General features: G+C 48.1%; 1 protein-coding gene across 8 annotated transcripts in view; it reads right to left on the bottom strand.

Annotated features, from left to right (window-relative positions):
* The window catches only part of DYSF (dysferlin), a 223052-nt gene that overhangs the window by 168304 nt on the left and 30438 nt on the right, over positions 1-24310 (bottom strand). For all 8 annotated transcript variants that reach the window (XM_083631547.1, XM_083631549.1, XM_083631552.1 and 5 more), the window contains exons 4-14: positions 14751-14856; positions 12147-12261; positions 11437-11624; positions 9406-9534; positions 7742-7804; positions 6371-6421; positions 5094-5124; positions 4622-4737; positions 2959-3085; positions 1548-1651; positions 554-622 (exon numbers count right to left, since the gene is read on the bottom strand). In XM_083631547.1, coding sequence (XP_083487673.1) covers positions 554-622; positions 1548-1651; positions 2959-3085; positions 4622-4737; positions 5094-5124; positions 6371-6421; positions 7742-7804; positions 9406-9534; positions 11437-11624; positions 12147-12261; positions 14751-14856 — 1099 coding nt within the window. The remainder of the gene's footprint in view (positions 1-553; positions 623-1547; positions 1652-2958; positions 3086-4621; positions 4738-5093; positions 5125-6370; positions 6422-7741; positions 7805-9405; positions 9535-11436; positions 11625-12146; positions 12262-14750; positions 14857-24310) is intronic.

Genomic DNA, 24310 nt, shown 5'->3' with positions numbered 1-24310 from the left:
TACGCAATAGACAGTCTTTATAGAATTCCTTCATAACAAGTACAAAATGAAATCTTTAGTCTCAAAGTCTCTGAAAATCTTTAAATGAAGAGAGGTACCAGACTTTGTGCGGGGGACGCGGGTGGCACTGTGGGTAAAACCCCAGTGCCTAGGACTTGCCAATCGTATGGTCGGCGGTTCAAATCCCCGCGGCGGGGTGCGCTCCCGTCGTTCGGCCCCAGCTCCTGCCCACCTAGCTGTTTGAAAGCATTCTTAAGTGCAAGTAGATAAATAGGGACCGCTTTATAGCGGGAAGGTAAACGGCGTTTCCGTGTGCTGCGCTGGTGCTGGCTCGCCAGCTGCAGCTTCGTCACGCTAGCCACGTGACCTGGAAGTGTCTTCGGACGGCGCCGGCTCACGGCCTCTAGAGCGAGATGAGCACGCAACCCCAGAGTCGGACACGACTGGCCCGTACGGGCAGGGGTACCTTTACCTTTACCTTACCAGACTTTGTACGATGAAAGACAAGCTGTGAAGCTTTGTGTATTCAGCAAATATGATGTCCAACACTCACCATGGCCGGCAGAGTGATGGTCTGGTTCCACTGGGGGTTGGCGTTCCTCTCCACTATCTTGCTGCACAGCTGCCGGAGGGAGACAAGAGTTCAGGGGTCAGGGAGAAGGCAGCTTCCCTGCGCATCATCCCAAAACAACGCCAGATTGTGATCCTCACCCCCAGCCCAGGCAGAATATCAGGGTTAAATGTGGGGAGGGGGACTCAGAGAGGGAGCCCTGGGTAAGGAGGCCACACACAAACCCCCTTTTATATTCCGTATTTTTCCATGTACAGCAGTACCTCAGGTTAAGAACTTAATTCGTTCTGGAGGTCTGTTCTTAACCTGAAACTATTCTTAACCTGAAGCACCACTTTAGCTAATGGGGCCTCCTGCTGCCACACTATGCGATTTCTATTCTCATGCTGAAGCAAAGTTCTTAACCCAATGTAATATTTCTGGGTTAGTGGAGTCTGTAACCTGAAGCGTATGTAACCTGAGGTACCACTGTAATGTGATGTTTTTTGCTAAGAAAAAATTAGTCAAAAATTGGGGGGCTGTCTTATACACGGGTGGTGAATGCACAGGGGTTGGGGCTCTGGTGAAGGCGGCCTGGACTCGGGGGTTTGGGTTCTGGTTCTGGCATGCGCAGCTTGAGTGGGGGTTCGGGCCCAATTTCTTCATTTTGGGTTCCAAGTAATAGGGGTCGCCTTATACACGGAAAAATACGGTGCTGCTCTGAACACACGCCTGGAGGGAGCCGACTCAAGCCTGCTTGTGAAGGCTGCTTTTGACCCATTTCTGTGCTATGGGGAAGGTCTGGGTGCAAGAAGGGGCGATGCCATGCAATTATGTGTTCTGCTACACTTCTCAGACCCACTTTAAGGGCACAGCAGAGGCCAGACAACCGACGGATCCGTTGTAATGCCCAGGTTCACACCCAGAACCCAACTTTTGGCTTTCGGAGACCCGGGGGTCTTTTGTGTGCCCCACTCAGGGAGCAGAGCCAACTCACCATTTTCCCGGCAAAGTTCACTTCCACAAAAGGATCCACCAAGTTCTTCTTGCTGCTGTCGAAGCCAAAGATCTGCTTGACGCTGTCCAGGACGGCATCGTCCACTGGAAAGAAAGAGAAACTGAGGCAGGAGCAGTGGGAGGAAGGCAGTGCGGCCAGTTTAACCCAGTCAGATGGGCAGAATATAATAAACTATTTTATCTGCCATCTGTCCAGATTTTAATTTGCTCTGAACTAATTTTAAGATGTATTTTTATTAATTGATTGCCTGTTTTTATGTTCTTTGTATACTGCGTTAGTTTTATGATGATAGCCGCCCTGAGCCCAGCTCTGGCCTGGGAGGGCGGGGTACAAATAAAATAAAATACAAATACAAATTTGCTGTTATTCTTATTGTTATTATAATTATTATTCTCAGTGCTTAAGCACATCTCATTTTTAGGCAAGCAGTCAACCACCCGTCTCAAAATGTCATCGCCTGCTCTTTTTAAGCAAACAGGGCAGATCTACACACATGTTTTTTAACGCTAAAAAAGAGTTCAGGAATGGTCTTGATAACCAGAGAGCCATGTGATGTTCTTTTTTTAACATTAAAGGTAAAGGTACCCCTGCCCGTACGGGCCAGTCTTGACAGACTCTAGGGTTGTGCGCTCATCTCACTCTAGAGGCCGGGGGCCAGCGCTGTCCGCAGACACTTCCGGGTCACGTGGCCAGCGTGACAAGCTGCATCTGGCGAGCCAGCGCAGCACACGGAAACGCCGTTTACCTTCCCGCCAGTAAGCGGTCCCTATTTATCTACTTGCACCCGGGGGTGCTTTCGAACTGCTAGGTTGGCAGGCGCTGGGACCGAACAACGGGAGCGCACCCCCCGCGGGGATTCGAACCACTGACCATGCGATCGGCAAGTCCTAGGTGCTGAGGTTTTACCCACAGCGCCACCCGTGTCCCTTTTTTAACATTAATAATGCCTCAATAATATGTGACATCAGGGGGTGCTGCAGAGCACCCCCTTCCAGAAACAAGGGAGACTTTGTGGAAAGGAAGCAAAAGAGAAAAAACAAAGGGGTTTGTTTCTGTCTCCACATTTCAGAACGATATTTTTAATTACATTCTAATAACATTTAAAAGGTGAGTGGAGAGCCAGTCTAGGAGCCCTTAATTATTCTATTCTATTCTATTCTATTCTATGCATTGAATTTATATACCACTCTATACCCGCAGGTCTCAAGGTGGTTCACAGAATAAAATCAGAATGCAAAACCACAAAATACATAACCAAAATAAAAACAACAACCTGCTGCTTCCCTTGGGAACCGCCAAGACCTGTCTCTGTGGTTGGATCTCCCCTTTGCTCCTCCTCCCGCACTCTTTCTGCAACTGCGCCCCCCCCCCAGCCCCCAGCCCCACTCACTCTGGGGCAGGTCCTCCGCTCGGTACACCTTGAGGGAGAAATGAGCCCCTCTCAGAGAGACCCCCGTCGCCCTGAGGACGTTTCCTTCGATGTCCTCCTTCTCTTCGGCTGTTTCCTTCCTCTCCACCTGCAGAACAAGTGGGGGGGGGAGGATAAAAGGAGAGGACTAGGAATTCACCCTTGGAGCTTGCAAGGAAAACTGCACCTGTTGAACTTCAGGGTCCTGTGCACCTTGATTCCAGACACTGTTCTATGAGTTCTAGGACTCTTATACAGTGGTGCCCCGCAAGATGAATGCCTTGCAAAACGAAAAACGCGCAAGACGAAAGGGTTTTTCGGTTTTTGCGTCGCTTCGCTAGACGATTTTCCCTATGGGCTTGCTTCGCAAGACGAAAACGTCTTGCGAGTTTGTTCACTTTTTTCTTAAAGCCGCTTGAAGAGGCGCAGTTGCGACGGACCATGCTTCGCAAGACGAAAAACATCGCAAGACGAAAAGACTCGCGGAACGAATTAATTTCGTCTTGCGAGGCACCACTGTAAAACGATGCAAATAAAACGTTTCAAGGGCGTTTTAAGTGCATTATACAAATGTGACACTAGATGACGATGGAGAGCTTATGGCAAATCCAATCTGCTTTTCAAAACCTTTTTTATATGCGTCGAAATTCCACTCTGGTCTAGTTTAGTCAAGACTAATGGTTGTTCATCTGTTGCCTTTTTCCTAAGCTGGGAACCAAGGTGGCTTTCAACACGTTTAAAAAACGCAGGTACATGAAATATAAAAAGCTAAAAACGCATGCAGGATAGCCATTAAAAGGCCATTAAACTGGAATAATGATTAAAACAATGTTTTTTTGGAATGCAGATGATAAAAATCAATCAAAACAGCACAGGGCTTAAGGTCAGATTCTTGGTACAACAGAGTGTGGTCAATAACATTGACTGAGAAACTAACATGCCAGGTGAGAGCAGCAATATACTATATATTCCTTTTATAATATATAGCAATGGTTTATTGAAAACATAAATTGTTCAGGCTGAGGCAGGAATCCACTCAGCACTCCTGGGAAAATGGGGCAGGATCTCTTAGTGCAAGTAAATGAAACTTTAACACACAGCATGATAAAAGTCTGCAATTTCATCAGTGGGGACAAGTTACAGTGGTACCTCTGGATACGAACGGGATCTGTTCCAGAGCCCCGTTCACATCCTGAAGTAAACATAACACGCAACTGCGTGTCTGAGCAGGTCACGTTTCGCTGCTTCCGCACATGCGCATGACGTCATTTTGAGCATCTGCGCATGCACGAGCAGCAAAACCCAGAAGTAACGCACTCCGTTACTTCCAGGTCACTGCAGAGCACAACCCGAAAATACTTAACTTGAAGCTACTTCAACCCGAGGTATGACTGTACTTGTTGTTTACTGTTGTAATAATTGTTTTCTCAACATTTATCTTCTGTACCATGAAAATAAATAAAAACTGTATTAAAAAGAAAAGAAAAGGCATGGGTCCTGCAATGATGGAGTTTCTCCCCAAAGGGTTTGGGGCCCAGCATGTAAGGTTCCCCCCAATAAATTTCCACCCCTTCTGGAGATGAGAAGGCATCACAGCCAAACCTCTTTCTTGTGCCCTTTTTGTTAAATTTAAAGAAATACTCACAGGCGCTTCGTCGCCAGGGCCCAGGACGTACAAGCTGACCTTCAGGTATCCTTTAGCTCCTGCTGAAAAATCCTCCGGATCGGAAAGGAGGAGCCACTTTCGGAGGAAGGCGTGTCCTGCAGCAGGAAGAGAAGTGTGAATATCAAATTGGCACCCAGGAAGCAGAAGGAGATGTCATTGCTGATTTGATTCTGGGCCAAGTTCAGCGAGTTCATATATAAAGCCCTTAAGAACTTGGGACCAATTGAGCTATGGACACACAAGCTCTACGTTTCCCTCTTCCCAAACTTTCTTCTCCTTCCACCCCTAGTTTAATAAAGAAAATCATTCAGTCCTCTGGATAAAATAGTTTCGACATCTCGGAAGCGGCAGAGCACATTCCCTCCCCGCTAAACTCATTTATATATGCTAAACAAACCAATTCCTTGCTAAAACGAAGTCAAGAGGCACCAGAGAAGCAAATTCCACTCACTGGATTCGGCATAAATTGTCCCAACATCCACCTGCAAAACACAAGCACAGAGAATCATAGTGTTGGGGAGTTGGAAGGGGCAAAAAAGGGTCATCTAGTCCAACCCCCTTCAACCCATTGGAAATCCTGAATCGGGGAGAGAGGAATCCCTTTGCTTGCTCCCCAGTCTGGCCAATGCGTGCGGCCCCCACCTCGTTGAAAGACCCCCCAACTCACTTTTCCACCAGGTTTCTGTAGGAAGTGGCCATATGGGGGCTAAGCACAGCTAGTGTGTCTCCCATATCATCCAACATTTCTCCCATGAAAACAGGGACGTCCTGTTCCATCGTGTTAATTTTACTGTTTATACCCCACCCATCTGACTGGGTTGCCCCAGCCACTCTGGGCAGCTTCCAACAAAGATTAAAAATACATTAAAATGTCACACATTAAAAACTTCCCTGAACACGGCTGCCTTCAGATGTCTTCTAAATGTCAGGTAGCTGTTTATCTCTTTGGCATGTGGTGGGAGGGCGTTCCACAGGGCGGGTGCCACTACTGAGAAGGCCCTCGGCCTGGTTCCCTGTAACTTGGCTTCTCGCAGGGAGGAAACCACCAGAAGGCCATCGGCGCTTGACCCCAGTGTCCGGGCAGAATGATGGGGGTGGAGACGCTCCTTCAGGTCTACTGCACCAAGGCCGTTTAGGGTTTAAAGGTCAGCACCAACACTTTGAATTGTGCTCGGAAACGTACTGGGAGCCAATGTAGGTCTTTCAGGACCGGTGTTATGTGGTCTCTAGCTGCCACATTCTGGATTAGTTGTAGTTTCCGAGTCACCTTCAAAGGTAGCCCCACGTAGAGCACATTGCTGTAGTCCAAGTGAGAGATAATTAGACCATGCACCACTCTGGCGGGACATCCCAAGATTTATTCAATGAAAATAAGGATGTCGTATTCCATACCCTCCAAAAAATTTTCAGTGAAATTAGGTATGTCCTAAGGAAATGTGCGACATTTAAGGATGAAATCAGAAACTGGGACGGCTTCTCTAAATCATGGACGTCCCTGGAAAATAGGGGCAGTTGGAGGGTCTGGTCTCCCTTTCAGAAGCCCTTCCCAGAGGAAAAACTACCCCAAGGAAGAGGCCAGGAGCCAAGCATGCAGATAAGGGCCAGCGAGGAGACCGAGCCCAAAGGTTTTGCGTGGATTTGTGTCCTCAGCCAGGCATTGTATAGGAGGAACACAAAGAAGGACTGGTTTCCTAAACCCATAGAAGTGAAATGGAAGGTGGCCCTTACCCGGAATTCTCCAAGGACAGAATCCGTCCGGAGAGAGCGAGAGTCAACGACCTGGAGAGGAGGAAGGAGGAATGTCAGAGACTCTCCGAAGAGCTCGATACGCAGGAAGAACCTTCCGTTAGTTTGCATCTTGCAGGGGACATGGATCTGTAAGCTTCTCTGGGCCATAAATGGAGCCTCCTGGCCGACCAGAGACCACAACCTGCCTCCTCTGCTCTTCCCGGAGGCATTTTGGTTGGCTGCATGCGTGGCCTGCAATCTGGCACCAGGCAAAGTGGCTGCAAAGTGGTGCCTCTTCCTGGGCTGTGACACCAAGCTCAGCATGGCGAATCCAAGGGCGTCTCAGGACACAAAGGGACTACAAATCCCAACATGCAAGGCACAGTCCTAAGCCCAGGGGATCCCTCTCGTTGATTAAAAGCCTGAGCCTGGAAATCAGGAGCTCAGAAAATGAAGACAAGGCAGTGACTCAACCATCCGTTAAGTGAAGAATATTGCAAGACTACAGAACCCAACGTGCAGTGCTCACACTCGGCACCTGCATCAATCAGAATGAAGCCATTCCGCAAAATTTATGCTCTGCAGATTTTAATGGTGAATATTCAGTGGATCCTCAAATAGTCTTTAGACGACATAGTTGGTGGTATCTAACAGGAGATCCATCCAAGAGGTTTTTCTCCAAGAACAAAACTGAGTAATCGGGCATACTGTAAACTGTTTTGATTTTTTATTTTAGGATACAGTATAGTGGTATGTAAATATATTTATAAAAATAAACTCCTCCTGAACGAAATCACCTCAAATGAACTTTTGACGAGACCAATAAAATGTGTTAGAAATGGGAGAATACAGTAGGTCCATTTCAGTTTCTCCTTTCCACCTTTTTAAACTCAGTTTCCCACATCAATTTGCCTTTTTTTTTTTTAAGTCCTCATAAAAACTCTTTGACATTTTACTACAAATTTCTCCTCGTGTTCACAGTCTTGTGTGCCATTTTGCCTTCAACATCCAGGGGTTTATTTACAGAGCAATTTCCCCTAATACAATGCATTCTTGTATGTCGTTTTCACCAAGACGTGCATCTATGTGCACAGTGTGTCCTAGTCATGTCTCTGCATCTTATTTGGCTAGAGAATCACATTGCAAACTTCAGAGAAATGCAAACCTCAAAGGGCTGCTTTGAAAAGTGTGGAGTAGCTTGGTTTGCCTTTAAATTATTATCTTTATTATTTATTATTTGTTATTTATTATCCCTTCTCAGCCTTTTGGCTAAGACCGAGTGTAGTATTATTTATTAATGTGAACTGAATCTTATTTCTCCCCATCCCTAGAAACAGTCCCCAAAGTGGACACTCCCTGACCCCCACTTACTGTGATGAATATGGGCTCATCAAACAGCTCCATCGGGGATTCAAAGACGTTGAAGAAAAAGGTCTGTGGGGAACAGAAAGAAACATGGGTGCACCCATCACCCATGCGCCCAAGTGTGCACCCATGCACGCATAAGACATTGCACACAAGACCACAATGGACGACAGTGAAGCCTGCCTGAAAGGACCACCAAAAGACAGCTCCTCAACCCCCCCCAAAAAAATCAATTTTATCTTCTTCTGTCCTGCTCCTCCCAAAATCTAAAGGCCACGCGCCACTTCTGAAAGATGCTCAAGGCTGAGCTTTAGAAGGGCGTCCCAGGAACATGCCAGTCAGTAATCACACAGTTCAAAGATGGAATTAACTTGGGTTGCCGTATTTCAAAAAGTAATGCAGCAAGCTTGCTTTCTCCTGCTCTGAGGGGTGGGACCCGAACTCAGGGCTTCAAGTTACAAGAAAGGAGAATCCATTTCAACCTCAGGAAGAACTTTCTGGCGGTCGGAGCTGTTTGCTGGTAGAATGGACTCCCTCTGAAGGTGGTGGACTCTCCTTTGCTGGAGGATTTTAAGCAGAGGTCAGGGATTATTTTGCTGTGATTCCTGCACTGAAGGGAGTTGAAGGCCCTTGGGGTCCCTTTTGTTAGGATTATGATGTTCTGTTCCCCCTAAACAGATGTGTGGAGCTGTTGTATGCCACATGTCTGTTCACATTCCAGCACAGCTTGCTGGGAACTTCCGTTTGTGTATTGCTTTTGCTTTGTGCGTGCTGCTTTTTGCTTGGACACGAAAGAGAGTAGACATGTTTCTTTGTCCTGAACTATGCTGAATAAAGCGCTCGTAAATACGCTTCCCTGGGACACGGGTGGCGCTGTGGGTTAAACCACAGAGCCTAGGACTTGCTGATCAGAAGGTCGGCGGTTCGAATCCCCGTGACGGGGTGAGCTCCCGTTGCTCAGTCCCTGCTCCTGCCAACCTAGCAGTTTGAAAGCACGTCAAGGTGCAAGTAGATCAATAGGTACCGCTCCGGCGGGAAGGTAAACGGCGTTTCCATGCGCTGCTCTGGTTCGCCAGAAGCAGCTTAGTCATGCTGGCCACATGACCTGGAAGCTGAATGCCGGCTCCCTCAGCCAATACAGCGAGATGAGTGCCGCAACCCCAGAGTTGGCCACGAGTGGACCTAATGGTCAGGGGTCCCTTTACCTTTACCTTTAAATATGCTTCACATATGCCTCTGTCCACCACTTCTGTTGTGAAGAGTCATTCACTGTGCTGATAGAGCATGCTCAAGTTTCTAAAGGCTTCTGAAGCTACAAGTTGCTGATTGATGCTGTTCCAAGGGAGACTGGAGTTCGCTCGGCTGCCAGCCGGTGGGCTGGAGCCAGCTGGGGGCCTGCGAGTTGCCCCAATTCCCTGGACACATCCCAACACCTTCCTGCTCAATGGTTCTGTGATTCCATGAAATGGCACCCAACTATATTCCACCTGCCCCCACCCAGAAATACTCAGTGAGCTTCTCCTTTTCCTCTTTGGCCTCCTCAAAAGAGCAGCAGAACATTGTTAGGTAGACAAATGGGAGCCACCTCGTCCGGCCTCCTGTTCTCACAGTGGCCACCCAGATGGCCCCCAGGGAACCCCAAAAGCGGCACCCGAGCACAACCTCCTCACCTCATCAAAGACAGGGCAGTTCCCTTTGCGGATTCTGGTCCTCTTGGTCTGCCCAGCGGCTGTGACCTTCACCACAGACTTGATGTTGACTCCAGGAAGCTGCCGGCCTTCGATGACACGCACCCGGATCTGGAAACCACAAAGTTGCAGAAGAAGCAGGTTGCCATCGATATCCTCAAGGACTCCCAAGGCTGAGCCGGTTCCTCAAAAGGAGAACATCGGAAGAGCCCAGGGACAGCTGGATCAGGCCAAAGGGGGCCCATACCATCTCCTGGTATGCCCCGCAGAGGACCTTCAGGTCCACAAATAACACCTTGGAGGTCCTGAGCTTCAAGGTGGTTAGATTAGTCTCAACTAGGGCCAGGGCCTTTTCAGGACTGGCCCCGACGTGGTGGAACACTCTGTCACAAGAGACCAGGGCCCTGTGGGATTTGACATCTTTCCGCAGGGCCTGCAAGACAGAGCTGTTCCGACTGGCCTTTGGTTTGGACTCAGTTTGACCCTTATGTTTCCCTCCCCTTATGGTTTTGACTTTTAAAATGAAGGTACATTTTAAATTGCATTTTAACCTGTATTTTAAATTGCCCTCCCCTTTTTTATGTTTTTACTGAAATTTTATTGGTGTTAGCTGCCCTGAGCCCTGCTCTGGCCAGGGAGGACAGGGTATAAATAAATTTATTATTATTAATTAATTATCATTATCATTATCATTATCATTATCATCTAGTTCAGCATCCTGTTCTCCAGTCAGATTTCCATTCGGAGACGCCAGGTTGCCCCCAAGATTCAGGGGGCCCAGCGTGCACTGAACATGTGTGACATCGTGCACACGCAATGTGCATGCGGTGGAGGAGAACAAGTGCTCTGGTGGTGCCAGCCCCTGGACGTGCGACGTGCACCGTGCGTCACACACACCATGTCGCACCCATGCAATGCATGCAGGGCCACCTCAAGACCAAAGGGGCCCAAATGTGGAGGGACCCTTCGGCACCCTAGAGTTGCTGAACCCATTCCCACTGGAAACCCGCAAGCGGGATTCAAGCAGAATAATAATGATGATGATGATGATGATGATGATGATGATGATATTATATTTATATCTTGCCCTCCCCAGCTGAAGCCGGGCTCAGAGTGGCTAACAACAATAAAAGTAACACAGCATTCTCAATTCAATTCATTCTAAAATCAATTCAGAATCAAATTCATGGCAACCATTGGGCTAGAGTTCTATGGGGATTGCCAAAGGAGGGGGTCAGACTGTGCCTTGGCCAAAGGCCTGGTGGAACAGCTCCGTCTTGCAGGCCCTGTGGAAAGATGTCAAGTCCCGCAGGGCCCTAGTCTCTTGTGACAGAGCGTTCCACCAGATCAGGGCCACGGCCAAAAAAGCCCTGGCTCTGGTTGAGGCCAGCCTAACCTCCCTGTGGCCTGGGACCTCTAAGATGTTTTTGTTTGAAGACCGTAAGGTCCTCCGTGGGACATACCAGGAGAGGCGGTCCCGTAGGTACGAGGGTCCTAGGCCGTATAGGGCTTTAGAGGTTAAAACCAGCACCTTGAACCTGATCCTGTACTCCACCGGGAGCCAGTCAGCTGGTATAGCACTGGGTGAATGGGATCCCGTGGCAAGGACCCCGTAAGGAGTCTCGCCATGGCATTCTGCACCCGCTGGAGTTTCTGGGTCAGCTTCAAGGGCAGCCCCCCTGCAATTCCCAACCTCTGGCATCCAGGGACATTTGCAGCTTCTGACAAGGGAGGGAGAAGTAGCCTTTGTGGTTAGCAGCCACTGAAAGCCTCGGCTCCTCCCCGAACTTTTCCAAACTCCTTTCCAAGCTGGCAGCCAGCTCTGCCTCCTTTGCAGACAAATTCTGTAAGTTCAACTAACGCCAGGTGCAAAAACGGATCTCCTTTGATCTGGGCTCATCTTGCACAACATCCTTCTGCCTCGGGGCCAGAAGTCAGACCAAGAGGAGGGACAGCAGAGTCTGCAAGTTTGGATGCAGTGGGGGGCGATCTGAGGAGAGGGCGCTTGATCACCTGGAAGTCTTGCGGCTTGTTGGACAGGAGCTTTTTGGAGGCGGCTCTCCTCCGCTTGGTCCCGTGGACCACGTGCGATGGGGGCTTCTTGGGCAGGGTGACTTGATCCGGTGCAGAGGGGCCCGTGGAAGGATCAGCTTCATCGCCCGTCCCAAGGGGGTCTTCAGACTCTTCCTCGCCAGCTGTATCTAGAGGGAACAGGAAACAAGGTTGTTTCAAAAGCAGCAGTTCCCAAACCTTTGGGCGTCCCCTCGGTACCACAGCCTCATTCCCACCCCCCTGTAAAAAGCATACCGTATTTTTCGCTCTATAAGACGCACCAAACCGTAAGACACACCTAGTTTTTGGAAGAGGAAAACAGCGCTGCGATCCCACTGGCTGTCCTGGCTTATGGACAGCTGCGCTCCCTTTAATGAGCACGTGGAGCATGTGTGAGGCTCTTGGGGGCTTTTCCCCAAGGAGGGAGAGGGGCAGCCCTTCTCCCTCCTGGGAGAAAAGCCCCCAAGATCCGCACGTGCTCCACGCGGCTCTTTAATGGGAGCGCTGAGCAGAGCCTCCCGCCTGCATTCGCTCCATACGATGCACACGCATTTTAGGAGGGGGAAAGTGCGTCTTATAGAGCGAAAAATACGGTAATTCAGAATAGCTGACCAATCTAATAAATAAATAGAAACCAGAGTAGGACCCGAGGGAAACTGTCTCGTACTGACCTGTCACCATGTCCAGCTCAACGGGAGTTGGATTTGGCTCTGGGGGGGCAGGAGGCGGAAACAAAGGAGCAGCCCCAGGAGGCGGGACATAGGAGGCTTGCAGGATGAGACACGCCTGAGGAGGAAAGAAGATGCCTGATGGAAGTGGGGTGCTCTGAGCCTTGACACAGCACACCAGGGTGCTCCCTCTAAATCCTGGTGAGGCTCAGGTTTGCAGGAGGGCAATTGTGGTCTGCAAAGCAATGTCCTGGTTCACACATAACACTAAGACACAGTGGCGTAGCGTGGGTTGTCAGCACCCGGGGCAAGGCAAGTAATTTGCGCCCCCTAACCCGTGGATTTGCGCCCCCTAACCCGTGGATTTGCGCCCCCTAACCCGTGGATTTGCGCCCCCTAACCCATGGATTTGCCCTAACCCCAGATGTTGCGCCCGGTGCGGCCCGCCCCCGCTGCACCCCCCACGCTACGCCACTGCTAAGACAAACCATTGCTTCCTTCTGCAAACTTTGGGTTGCTTTCCAGCTGCTCTTTGCTCTATCACTTGTTGAGCATCTGGAGCTCAGGAGGGGTCATCAAACAACCTACGGACAAGGAAGCGTTCTGGGCTCACAGGTAACACCAAGCCATGGTTAAAACAAACCATGGTTTCAAGTGAATTGTTCAGCTGTGGGGCAGGATTCCAGTGATTAAGCAAACCAGGGTGTTATTTGCAAACCAGTGAACCTTAGTTTAATAAGTCACAGCTTGGTGTTATTCGCAAACCAGGCCAGTCACTTTAAATGCCTTCATGCAAGTAATGTCTTGCTGAGTTTGGCCTTCAAAGTAGCTTCTGCCAGGTGCAAAACCGATCTCACGTTGCACCCAAAAGAGAAGCAACAGTTCTGTTCCCTTTGGGTGGGAAATATAAAATCTAGCCAGCTGGAAGCATTCTAAGACACAACCCAACTGCAGATCTTGGTATGCATCTTTTATTTTTACCATCAGATGTGATTCAGCAGCCGGCCACTAAGGGGCAGACCTCAACCACTCATATTAAGGCCCAGCAATTCAAGATTGTATCAGCAGGCAAATTCCCAAATTCTGCCACTTTGGCGCAGTATCGTTTGCAGGCTGCCTCCCACCGGTGATGGATAATTTCCTAGCTTTGCAAACAATTCAGCAGTAGAATTCCCAGCAAGGAAATGAGACAGAGTCGCCTTCTTTGACCCTGAATGTTTCCGAAGAAAAACTTGACTGGAATAATCTCTCAGCGATGCTTCCAAGGAACGTGATTCTGGCCACTCAGCCAGAGATTTTGCTCCTTCGCTGAAGACCCTGAGAAGCAGGAGGCTCAAACCGTGAAGCTCTAAGGTCCGGGAGCCTGATTTCCAAAGCTCTTTTCATACAGGAGATCTGGGGAGCCCTGACGCAAGATCCGAGCAAAGACCGAAGGCCGTCTTTACCCGGGGGTGCAAGGGGTGCGGGGCACCCAGGTGTCAAATTCTGCTTTTCCATGTGAAGCAGGAAACAACTTCACCAGACAATGGAACAGCTCTTTTCTTATTTTTGTGGCTGAGATCTCCTGGGTGACACAGGCACCGTTAGGCAGTTCAATGCACATGCATACTCCGTCCATTTCCCTCTCTCCCACCCACCCTTCCAGGCAGCCATGGCCCTGGGCAAGCCATGCTATGCCACTGCTTTTACTCAGTCCGATCTCACTAATGTCTACACATTCACAGATCCACCCGGTCTACTGCCCTTAGTGACACAAGACCCCCATAAAAGTGTGTGGTCTAAAATTGTGCACCAAAAACTCCTCTCCTGCGGACTCCACCCACATCAGCTTCTCATGACGGGCTTTATTAAAGCAAAAAGGCTAATTGGACAGCGTCTGAAGGACTTAAAGCAACAGAACAATCTGGCCATTATAAAGAAACGCTGTCCTTGGTATGCCATTTTTTCCCCTTCTCAGTTTGATTCCCTGGCACCATATTTGTATAAATTAACTATCCCAAAATGCAGATGTGCCTTCACACTGGCCAGACTGAATGCGATGCCCTCTGCCGTACTTGAGGGCAGATACCAAAAGATTCCAACTGAGAAACGACTCTGCCCCTGTGGAGATGGGAATCTGGAAACAGTGGCTCATGTTCTCCTGTCCTGTCCCCTTTCTAAAGATCTGAGGAATGAGATCATCACCCCACTCCTACTCACCATCCCAGGCCGCCCATCTGCGGCCACATTGGTCTTTCTTTTATCAGATCAGACAACAGCAAAGATTGCTAGATTTATCAAGGGTGCAATGAGATTAAGAGCCACTATCAATAATAACAATAATCTTGGTCATTTGATTGCCCTTTTTACCCATTGTTGTCTTTTTAATTGTATATATTGCTTGTTTTATGTTACTATGGCCGTTGGCTAATGCGAATAAAGTTTATCTATCTACGCATTCACAGAGGCTCCCCAGAGTTTCAGGTGAGATGTTTCCAGCCATCACTGGAGTGGCCAAGGGTTGATAGGACTTGACTGAGAGTGTGCACAACATCATCATCTGGTCGATGGACTTCTCTTTCCTCCTCCTGCGAATCAGTGAGATGTACCACCAAGAAATGGACTTACCCCAGTGCTCTGCCCCTTGGCATCCAGCAAGGGAGCGTTGAAGCTGGCCGCCAGGTTGGGAGATGCCAGGACGTCCCGCAGGGGAACATGGGCTTCGCCCAGGAACCTTTGAGAGGAAACAGAAGAAGAGGAGAAACTGTGAACAGGGAAGGACAAAAGTTCTCAGGGGGTTCAGAGCAGAGCTTGGGATATTGGACACAATTAAAGTTCAGCTCTCTTTAGAAAATAAAAGTTTAAAACTAGCATTTTAAATGCTGGACATCTTCATGGAAGAGGGAACAAGCTTGTTTTCTCCTGCTCTGGAGAGCAGGACCTGAACCTATGGCTTCAAGTTACAAGAAAGGAGATTCCAACTAAACATCAGGAATTACATCGACGAAAGAAGAATGGAGGATGAAACTGATGGACTATGCAGAGTTAAATAAATTAACAAGAAGGATTTGAAACCTGCGGGACCACAGATTCTCAGAAGACTGGAGTAAATTTACGAACTATCTGAAAAGCAATTGTGATGAACAGATTACGCTAGTGGGATTGCAAGAAGTTTTGTAAGGTGAATTATTTGAAATATTGCAAGAAAGACTATGAGGGGAATTATATATAAGGAATTATATACAATTAAATGTAATAGATATTAAGAAATGCATAATAAGTGATAGAGAATGGAAAATCATCAGAGGTGTTGACTGAAGTTTAAATATTGTATAAGATGAGAAGTTATGTTGTATGACTGTTGGAATTGATATCTTAAAAAAATAATAAATAATTATTTAAAATAAATAATTAAATAAACAAACAAACAAACAAACATCAGGAATTACTTTCTGACAGTCAGAGTTGTTTGGAGGTTTTGAAGCAGAGGTTGGATGGCCGTCTGTTGCATAAAAATTTGCAGGAATGCAGCAGGGAGCTGTAGGCCATGCACAGATCACAGAATTGTAGCGTTTGGAAGGGCTTCCCAAGGGTCCTCTAGCCCAGGGGTCCCCAACCTGCGGCCCAGGGGCCGGAAGCGGCCTGCAGAGGTTGTCTGACCAGCCCACAAGCCGCCCCCAGACTGAGCCACCTGCCCGCGTGCTGAGTTAAATTGGCGCTGTGTGGCATGGAGACTCACTTCCGCTGTGCCAGAAATCACTTCTGCACAAGCACAAACGCCGGAAATCGCATTTGTGCAGGTGCCAGAAATCGCACGCGCGATCTGGCCAACAGAGGGATCTCCGCAGGACTGATCCGGCCTAGGCAAGATAAACCTTGCTGACCCTGCTCTAGTCCAACCACCTGCAATGCAGGAATCTCAACTAAAGCATCCATGACAGATGGCCATCCAGCCTCTACCTAAAAACCTCCAAGGAAGGAGATTGCAAATGAAGACTTATGTCCATGCCAAAACAATCAGTCTGGAAATCAGAACGGTGTTTAACTGTTCCAATGCCATCATTACGAATCATAATGAATGCACAACGCAAAGGATGATGGACTGGGAAGGGAGTTCACTCTGCCATCATGCTGCATCCTCTTTAGTCATCTATTTGATATTATTATTATTATTATTAATAATAATAATAATATATCGCCCTATACCCAGAGGTCTCAGGGCAGTTCACAAAAAAGATACTAAACATACAAATTGCTGGGTTGGTTAGTGCATGATGCTGATAATGCCAAGGTTTCAGGTTCGATACCCGTATGGGACAGCTGCATATTCCTGCCTTGCAGGGGGTTGGACTAGATGAAACTCGGGGTCCCTTCCAACTCTACAGTTCAAGGATTCTGTTACCCAGAAGCAAGTCCCTCCAAGTTCAATGGGACTGAGGTTCTGCTAAGGGTCTTTAAGAGGACTGCAGGCGGCCTTAATCTGCTGACAACAACCCATAAGTCCTTTGGACCGATCCCTGTTTTCAGGCAAAACATCTGTTGCACCACTTTGAGACACAATGCTAAATGCCAAAAGGAAAACCAGATAAGTTAACCATCCTGTCTTGAAGTTCCCTGGAGAGGTGGAGACCTTGCCAAGGAAACAGAGCTGCACTGGCTGGAGACGACAAGCGACGGATGGAGCTGGACCCAATTTAAAAATAGGAAGGAGCAAATAGCCTTCCCAACAGCTTCTTGGCAAAATACGGCCAGGGCCATAAAATCCCCATCTTGGAGAGTCTGCTCCAATGTCTCCCTTTCCACTTCCCCACATTGTCTCCGCAGGAGAGAGAGGCTTTTTTCCGTAGAAATCCCCTTCCTGCTCCTTCAGCTCCTGACGCAAAATGAATCATGACGCAGCTCGACTTCAAGCGAGGTGAGCCAAGGGGAAGCCCGGCTGACTCGAGTTTCGGAGGACACAACAGAAGAGCTTCAGAAAGACCTTCGGGCAAGATCTGGATATCCAGAAGCAAGAGTCGGTGCATGCATGAGAGGGAACATAGAATCATAGAATCATAGAATCATAGAGTTGGAAGAGACCACAAGGGCCATCGAGTCCAACCCCCTGCCAAGCAGGAAACACCATCAGAGCACTCCTGACATATGGTTGACAAGCCTCTGCTTAAAGACCTCCAAAGAAGGAGACTCCACCACACTCCTTGGCAGCAAATTCCACTGTCAAACAGCTCTTACTGTCAGGAAGTTCTTCCTAATGTTTAGGTGGAATCTTCTTTCTTGTAGTTTGGAGCAATTGCTCCGTGTCCGCTTCTCTGGAGCAGCAGAAAACAACCTTTCTCCCTCCTCTATGTGACATCCTTTTATATATTTGAACATGGCTATCATATCACCCCTTAACCTCCTCTTCTCCAGGCTAAACATGCCCAGCTCCCTTAGCCGTTCCTCATAAGGCATTGTTTCCAGGCCTTTGACCATTTTGGTTGCCCTCCTCTGGACACGTTCCAGTTTGTCAGTGTCCTTCTTGAACTGTGGTGCCCAGAACTGGACACAGTACTCCAGGTGAGGTCTGACCAGAGCAGAATACAGTGGCACTATTACTTCCCTTGATCTAGATGCTATACTCCTATTGATGCAGCCCAGAATTGCATTGGCTTTTTTAGCTGCCGCGTCACACTGTTGGCTCATGTCAAGTTTGTGGTCCACCAAGACTCCTAGATCCTTTTCACATGTACTGCTCTCAAGCCAGGTGTCACCCATCTTGTATTTGTGCCTCTCATTTTTTTTGCCCAAGTGCAATACTTTACATTTCTCCCTGTTAAAATTCATCTTGTTTGTTTTGGCCCAGTTCTCTAATCTGTCAAGGTCGTTTTGAAGTGTGATCCTGTCCTCTGGGGTGTTAGCCACCCCTCCCAGTTTGGTGTCATCTGCAAATTTGATCAGGATGCCCTTGAGTCCATCATCCAAGTCGTTGATAAAGATGTTGAATAAGACCGGGCCCAAGACAGAACCCTGTGGCACCCCACTAGTCACTCTTCTCCAGGATGAAGAGGAACCATTGATGAGCACCCTTTGGGTTCGGTCAGTCAGCCAGTTACAAATCCACTGAGTGGTAGCATAGTCAAGACCGCATTTTACCAGCTTCTTTACAAGAATATCATGGGGCACCTTGTCAAATGCCTTGCTGAAATCAAGGTAGGCTACATCCACTGCGTTCCCTTCATCTACCAGGCTTGTAATTCTGTCAAAAAACGAGATCACGTTCGTCTGACATGACTTATTTTTCAGAAATCCATGCTGACTATTGGTGATCACAGCATTCCTTTCTAGGTGCTCACAGACTGTTTGCTTAATGATCTGCTCCAGAATCTTCCCTGGTATTGATGTCAGACTGACTGGGCGGTAATTATTTGGGTCCTCTCTTTTCCCCTTTTTGAAAATAGGGACAACATTTGCCCTCCTCCAGTCTGCCGGGACTTCGCCTGTTCTCCAGGAATTCTCAAAGATGACTGCCAGTGGTTCTGAAATCACATCTGCCAGTTCTTTTAATACTCTTGGATGCAGTTCATCTGGCCCTGGAGACTTGAATACATCTAGACTAGCCAAGTATTCTTGTACTATCTCCTTAATTATTCTGGGCTGTGTTTCCTCTGCTGAATCATTTGCTCCATTCTTCCCGCTTGGACTACTGCAACATCCTTCGGTGCTCCTGCGCTTTGTCCATGCTCTGATGCTGGAGATTTTCCCCATGGAAGACAAGGGCCTTCTTTGTGGCTGCACCAAAAACGGAAAAACCACCGGAGGCCCAGCATTGCCCCACCTGCCTTCAGTTGCTTGGTCAAGTCTCACTTTCCTTTTTTAGGGGGATTAAATCAGGGTTTCCCAAACTGGGGTCTCCAGCTGTTCTGGGACTACAACTCCCATCATCCCTAGCTAGCAAGGCCAGTGGTCAGGGATGATGGGAGGTGTAGTCCCCAAACAGCTGGAGATCCCAGTTTGAGAAATCCTGGATTAAATGAACTGGAGAAGAACCGGTCAAAGTGCCAGACTAGGGCCTGTGAGTACAGGGTTTGAATTCCCCGCTCAGTCATGGAACTCCCTGAGTAAGACCTTGGGCCAGTCCCTATCTCTCTGCTTGAACTGCCTCAAAGGGTGGTTGTGGGGTTTCAATGAACAGGGAGAGAACCTCATATATGTTAATAATAATAATTTATTATTTACACCCCACCCATCTGGCTGTGTTTCCCCAGCCACTCTGGGCGGCTCCCAACAGAACACTAAAAACAGAATAAAACACCAAAGATTAAAAGCTTCCCTAAACAGGGCTGCCTTCAGATGTCTTCTGAATTTCAGATAGTTGTTTATTTCCTTGACATCTGATGGGAGGGCATTCCACAGGGTAGGTGCCACCACCAAGAAGGCCCCCTGCCTGGTTCCCTGTAACCTCACTTCTCGCAGGAAGGGAACCACCAGAAGGCCCTAGGAGCTGGACCCTGGTGTCCAGGGTGGAGACACTCCTTCAGGTCGACTGGGCCGAGGCCATTTAGGGCTTGAAATGTCAGCACCAACACTTTGAATTGTGCTCGGAAATGTACTGGGAGCCAATGTAGGTCTTTCAGGACTGGTGTAATGTGGTCTCAGCAGCCGCTCCCAGTCACCAGTCTGGCTGCTGCATTCTGGATTAGTTGTAGTTTCTGGATCACCTTCAAAGGTAGCCCCACGTAGAGCGCATTGCAGTAGTCCAAGCGGGAGATAACCAGAGCATGCACCACTCTGGCCAGACAGTCTGCGGGCAGGGAGGAACTCAGCCTACGTACCAGATAGAGCTGTGGACAGCTGCCCTGGACACTACCTGGAGCTCCTTGGAACTGGGATATAAATAAATGCAGTTTCTGAGGTGGTGGACAGAACCCTCGGATTTCTTCTGGACTTTTGAGGGTGCATAACTAGCATATGAGAACAGGATGAAGAAAGCTGGCAAGGAGCACCCTGGATGGCGGCCAAGGCGTCAGAGGGCAGTTCCAGACTTATCTTGGGTGGTGTCCTTTCCAGAACCCTATCAGGGAAAAGACAATAGCAATGCACCCTCTGCTCAGATTATAGGGAGGGGAGAATCCTCGCAAGGAAGTCGTGCTACGAGAGTGGGACTAGCTTTCTCACTTTGGGGGCCTGAGAGCCCAGCAGCAGTGGGGTTGGTTGGTTGGATGAAAGAGAGAACTATGGTGTATTTAATACAGCGGCACATGCAAAAGCTTGCAGAATCGTAGAACTCTAGGATGGAAAGGGAACCCCAAAAGTCATCTAGCCCAACCCCGTGCCCTGCAGGAACCACAGCTGAAGAATCCCCGGCAGATAGCTCTCCAGACTCTGTTTTCAAACCCCACAGGCTTCCCCCTTCTGAGGGGGTCTGCTCTCCTCTTGAACAGCTCGAAGGAGCTCAAGGTGGCGAACGTGGTTCTCCCTGCCCCCAATTAATCCCCATAACAACCCTGGGAGGGAGGTCGGGCTGAAAGGCAGTGGCTGGTTTGTGGTGGGAATGTAGAGAAATTAAAAAAATCTGGGAAATGATATATAACGAATTGAAGAAAATGTTTATAATGGCATTTGTTAAAAAACCAGAAGCATTTCTGTTAGGGGTTGTAGGACAAGACCTGCCAAGGAAAATGAAGAATCTATTTATGTATGCTACAACAGTGGCAAGAGTCTTGACTGCACAAGGATGGAAGAATGAGGAAATCCCGACAAAAGAACAGCGGCAAGAGAAACTGATGAACTATGCAGAGCTGGCTACCGTATAAATTGCGAGATAAGGACAACTGTGACTTCAAAGAAGAATGGGAACTCTTTACAAATTACTTAAAAAGACAAGAAAATGAATTGGACCCCTGGGCAGTTATTGAATAAACATACGCAAATTTATTGATTGTTAACATAGCAGATAGATGATATAAGGATTTATACAATTTGACGCGGGTGGCGCTGCGGGTTAAACCACAGAGCCTAGGACTTGCTGATCAGAAGATCGGCGGTTTGAATCCCCATGACAGGGTGAGCTCCCATTGCTCGGTCCCTGCTCCTGCCAACCTAGCAGTTCAAAAGCACCCCAAAAAGTGCAAGTAGATAAATAGGCACTGCTCCGGCGGGAAGGTAAACGGCGTTTCCGTGCGCTGCTCTGGTTCGCCAGAAGCGGCTTAGTCCTGCTGGCCACATGACCCAGAAGCTGTACGCCGGCTCCCTCGGCCAATAGAGCGAGAACCTTGGTCTCTCCCTGGTTCAAGTATGATGCCCAAACTGCTACAGCACCCTGCCTGCCTCTCCACTGCTGCATGTAACCCTAGAATGGTTATAAAAGTAGACAAATTATCCAGCTAATTTGATGTTGCCATGAGGGCGAAAATGCCCCCGGCCGCTGCTCCTCTACGGGTCTTTCCAGTTTTGAGCATTAAGAAGATCTGACTGACATTAGGAGCCGCTCAACAGTAGGGCTGTGCAGTAAATCACCATATCATTGAAATGAAATAAAGAACCTCTTAATGAGGGTGAAAGAGGAGAGCGCGAAATATGGTCTGAAGCTCAACATAAAAAAAACCAAGATCATGGCCACTGGTCCCATCACCTCCTGGCAAATAGAAGGGGAAGAAATGGAGGCAGTGAGAGATTTTACTTTCTTGGGTTCCATGATTTTACTTTCTTGGAGTCTCCTTCTTTGGAGGTCTTTAAGCAGAGGCTTGACAACCATATGTCAGGAGTGCTCTGATGGTGTTTCCTGCTTGGCAGGGGGTTGGACTCGATGGCCCTTGTGGTCTCTTCCAACTCTATGATTCTATGATTCTATGATCACTGCAGATGGTGACAGCAGCCATGAAATTAAAAGACGCCTGCTTCTTGGGAGAAAAGCAATGACAAACCTAGACAGCATCTCAAAAAGCAGAGACATCACCTTGCCAATAAAGGTCTGTATTGTTAAAGCTATGGTTTCCCAGTAGAGATGTATGGAAGTGAGAGCTGGACCATAAAGAAGGCTGATCACCAAAGAATGGATGCTTTTGAATTCTGGTGCTGGAGGAGACTCTGCAGAGTCCCATGGACTGCAATAAGATCTAACCTCTCCATTCTGAAGGAAATCAGCCCTGAGTGCTCACTGGAAGGACAGATCCTGAAGCTGAGGCTCCAAGACTTTGGCCACCTCCTGAGAAGAGAAGACTCCCTGGGAAAGACCCTGATGTTGGGAAAGATGGAGGGCACAAGGAGAAGGGGACGACGGAGGACGAGATGGTGGGACAGTGTTCTTGAAGATACCAACATGAGTTTGACCAAACTGCGGGAGGCAGTGGAAGACAGGAGTGCCTGGCATGCTTTGGAACATGGGGTCACGAAGAGTCGGACACAACTAAACGACTCAACAACAACAACATACCAGCTGCACTGGCTCCCGGTGGACTACAGGGTCAGGTTTAAGGTGCTGGTTTTGACCTTTAAAGCCCTATACGGCCTAGGACCCCCGTACCTACGGGACCGCCTCTCCTGGTATGCCCCACAGAGGACCTTACGGTCTTCCAACAAAAACATCTTGGAGGTCCTGGGCCACAGAGAGGTTAGGCAGGCCTCAACCAGAGCCAGGGCTTTTTTGGCTGTGGCCCCAATCTGGTGGAACGCTCTGTCACAAGAGACTAGGGCCCTGCAGGACTTGACATCTTTCCGCAGGGCCTGCAAGACGGAGCTTTTCCACCAGGCCTTTGGCCAAGGCACAGTCTGACAATTGCCTTTGGTAATCCTCACAGAACTCTAGCCCAATGGTGGCCATTAATTTGATTTTGAATTGATTTTAGAATGAATTGATTTTAGAATGGTGTGTTACTTTTATTGTTGTTAGCCGCTCTGAGCCTGGCTTCGGCTGGGGAGGGCGGGATATAAATAAATATTATATATTATTATTATTATTATTATTAATAATAATAATAATAATAATAATAATACTTTGCAGATAATTTGCAGATAATTTGCAGGAACCTTGTCTCCAGCTTTGTTTGCTCTCTCCCTCCTCCCTCCTAACCCATAAGAAATGATGATAAGCCCTCACAGAAACCAGCAAACTCTTTCAACTTCACAATATCTTTCCACTAACAATCCAGGAGGGACCCCCGACAGATAGACAAGCAAAGAACTGGAAAGCTCTTCTTTCTTCCCTGACACTCATCGCCACCAGTAAAAAAAAAGAGGGGGAAAGAGTTTTTATTTTTATTTTCTGGTGGTGTTTACATGGTTGGTTCCCCCTAAATAGCTTTCCTCCATATTTAAAGGAAAGGATGTTTATTATTATTATTATTATTATTATTATTATTATTATTATTATTTAAAGGAGACTATTTTTTTGCTTTCTTGCCTGCCCTCCCTCCTTTTGATTAAAAGCGAAAGATTGGTGGGATGAGGGCTTTTGGGGGGTGGGGAATGGAGGGGTGAATATATTATGTGAAAGTTTATTTAATATTTTTATTAAATCTACTGCTTCCTTACACTTTAAGGCCCTCCACTGCCGCAGGGAGCCTCTTCAAGGCCCTCTGCCACCACAGATATATATTGTGATATATCGAGATATCGAGATATTTAGCTGGTGATATATCATGATGTTGAAAACCAGATATTGCCCAGCCCTAGTCGACAGTGGGATGGACTCCTTCAGAAGGGGACAGTCTCTCGTTCCTTGGAGGTTTTAAAACAGAGGCTGGAGAGCTCTCTGCCGTGGATTCTTTAGCTCTGATTCCTGCATGGCGTGGGGTTGAGCCAGATGACCTTTGGGGGTCCCCTTCCAATTCTACAATTCCACGATTCTCTTATTCTACCTTGGGAAGAACCACACTAGCATTTACTAGCCAGCTTTGCAAATTGCAAAGAGGTCTGTGTGCTTCAATTAGGATTTAACGAACTCGATTTCATCTTTTTGAAGGAACATCCATTTTTTGCCTGTCTCTTTTTTGGTCCCAACAGCCCTGGGTGCATCTTGCAGCCTTGTCCCCTTCCAATGGCTTTGGTTCCTGCTTTGCGGGAATTGCTTAGCTGCCGTTCCTGCGTTGGAGGGGGTTGAGCTAGATGACCTTTGGCGATCCCTTCCAACTCTACCATTCCAATATTCGATGAAGGAGAGACATTCCTCCAATCATCCCCCCCCCCCCCCAGACCTCGGGCACACAGCCAGA

Source organism: Podarcis filfolensis, assembly GCF_964270895.1.
Source record: "Podarcis filfolensis genome assembly, chromosome: 9".
Classification (NCBI taxonomy): Eukaryota; Metazoa; Chordata; class Lepidosauria; order Squamata; family Lacertidae; genus Podarcis; species Podarcis filfolensis.
The sequence above is the reverse complement of the archived record's forward strand: the minus strand, read 5'-3'. Positions and strand labels throughout refer to the sequence as shown.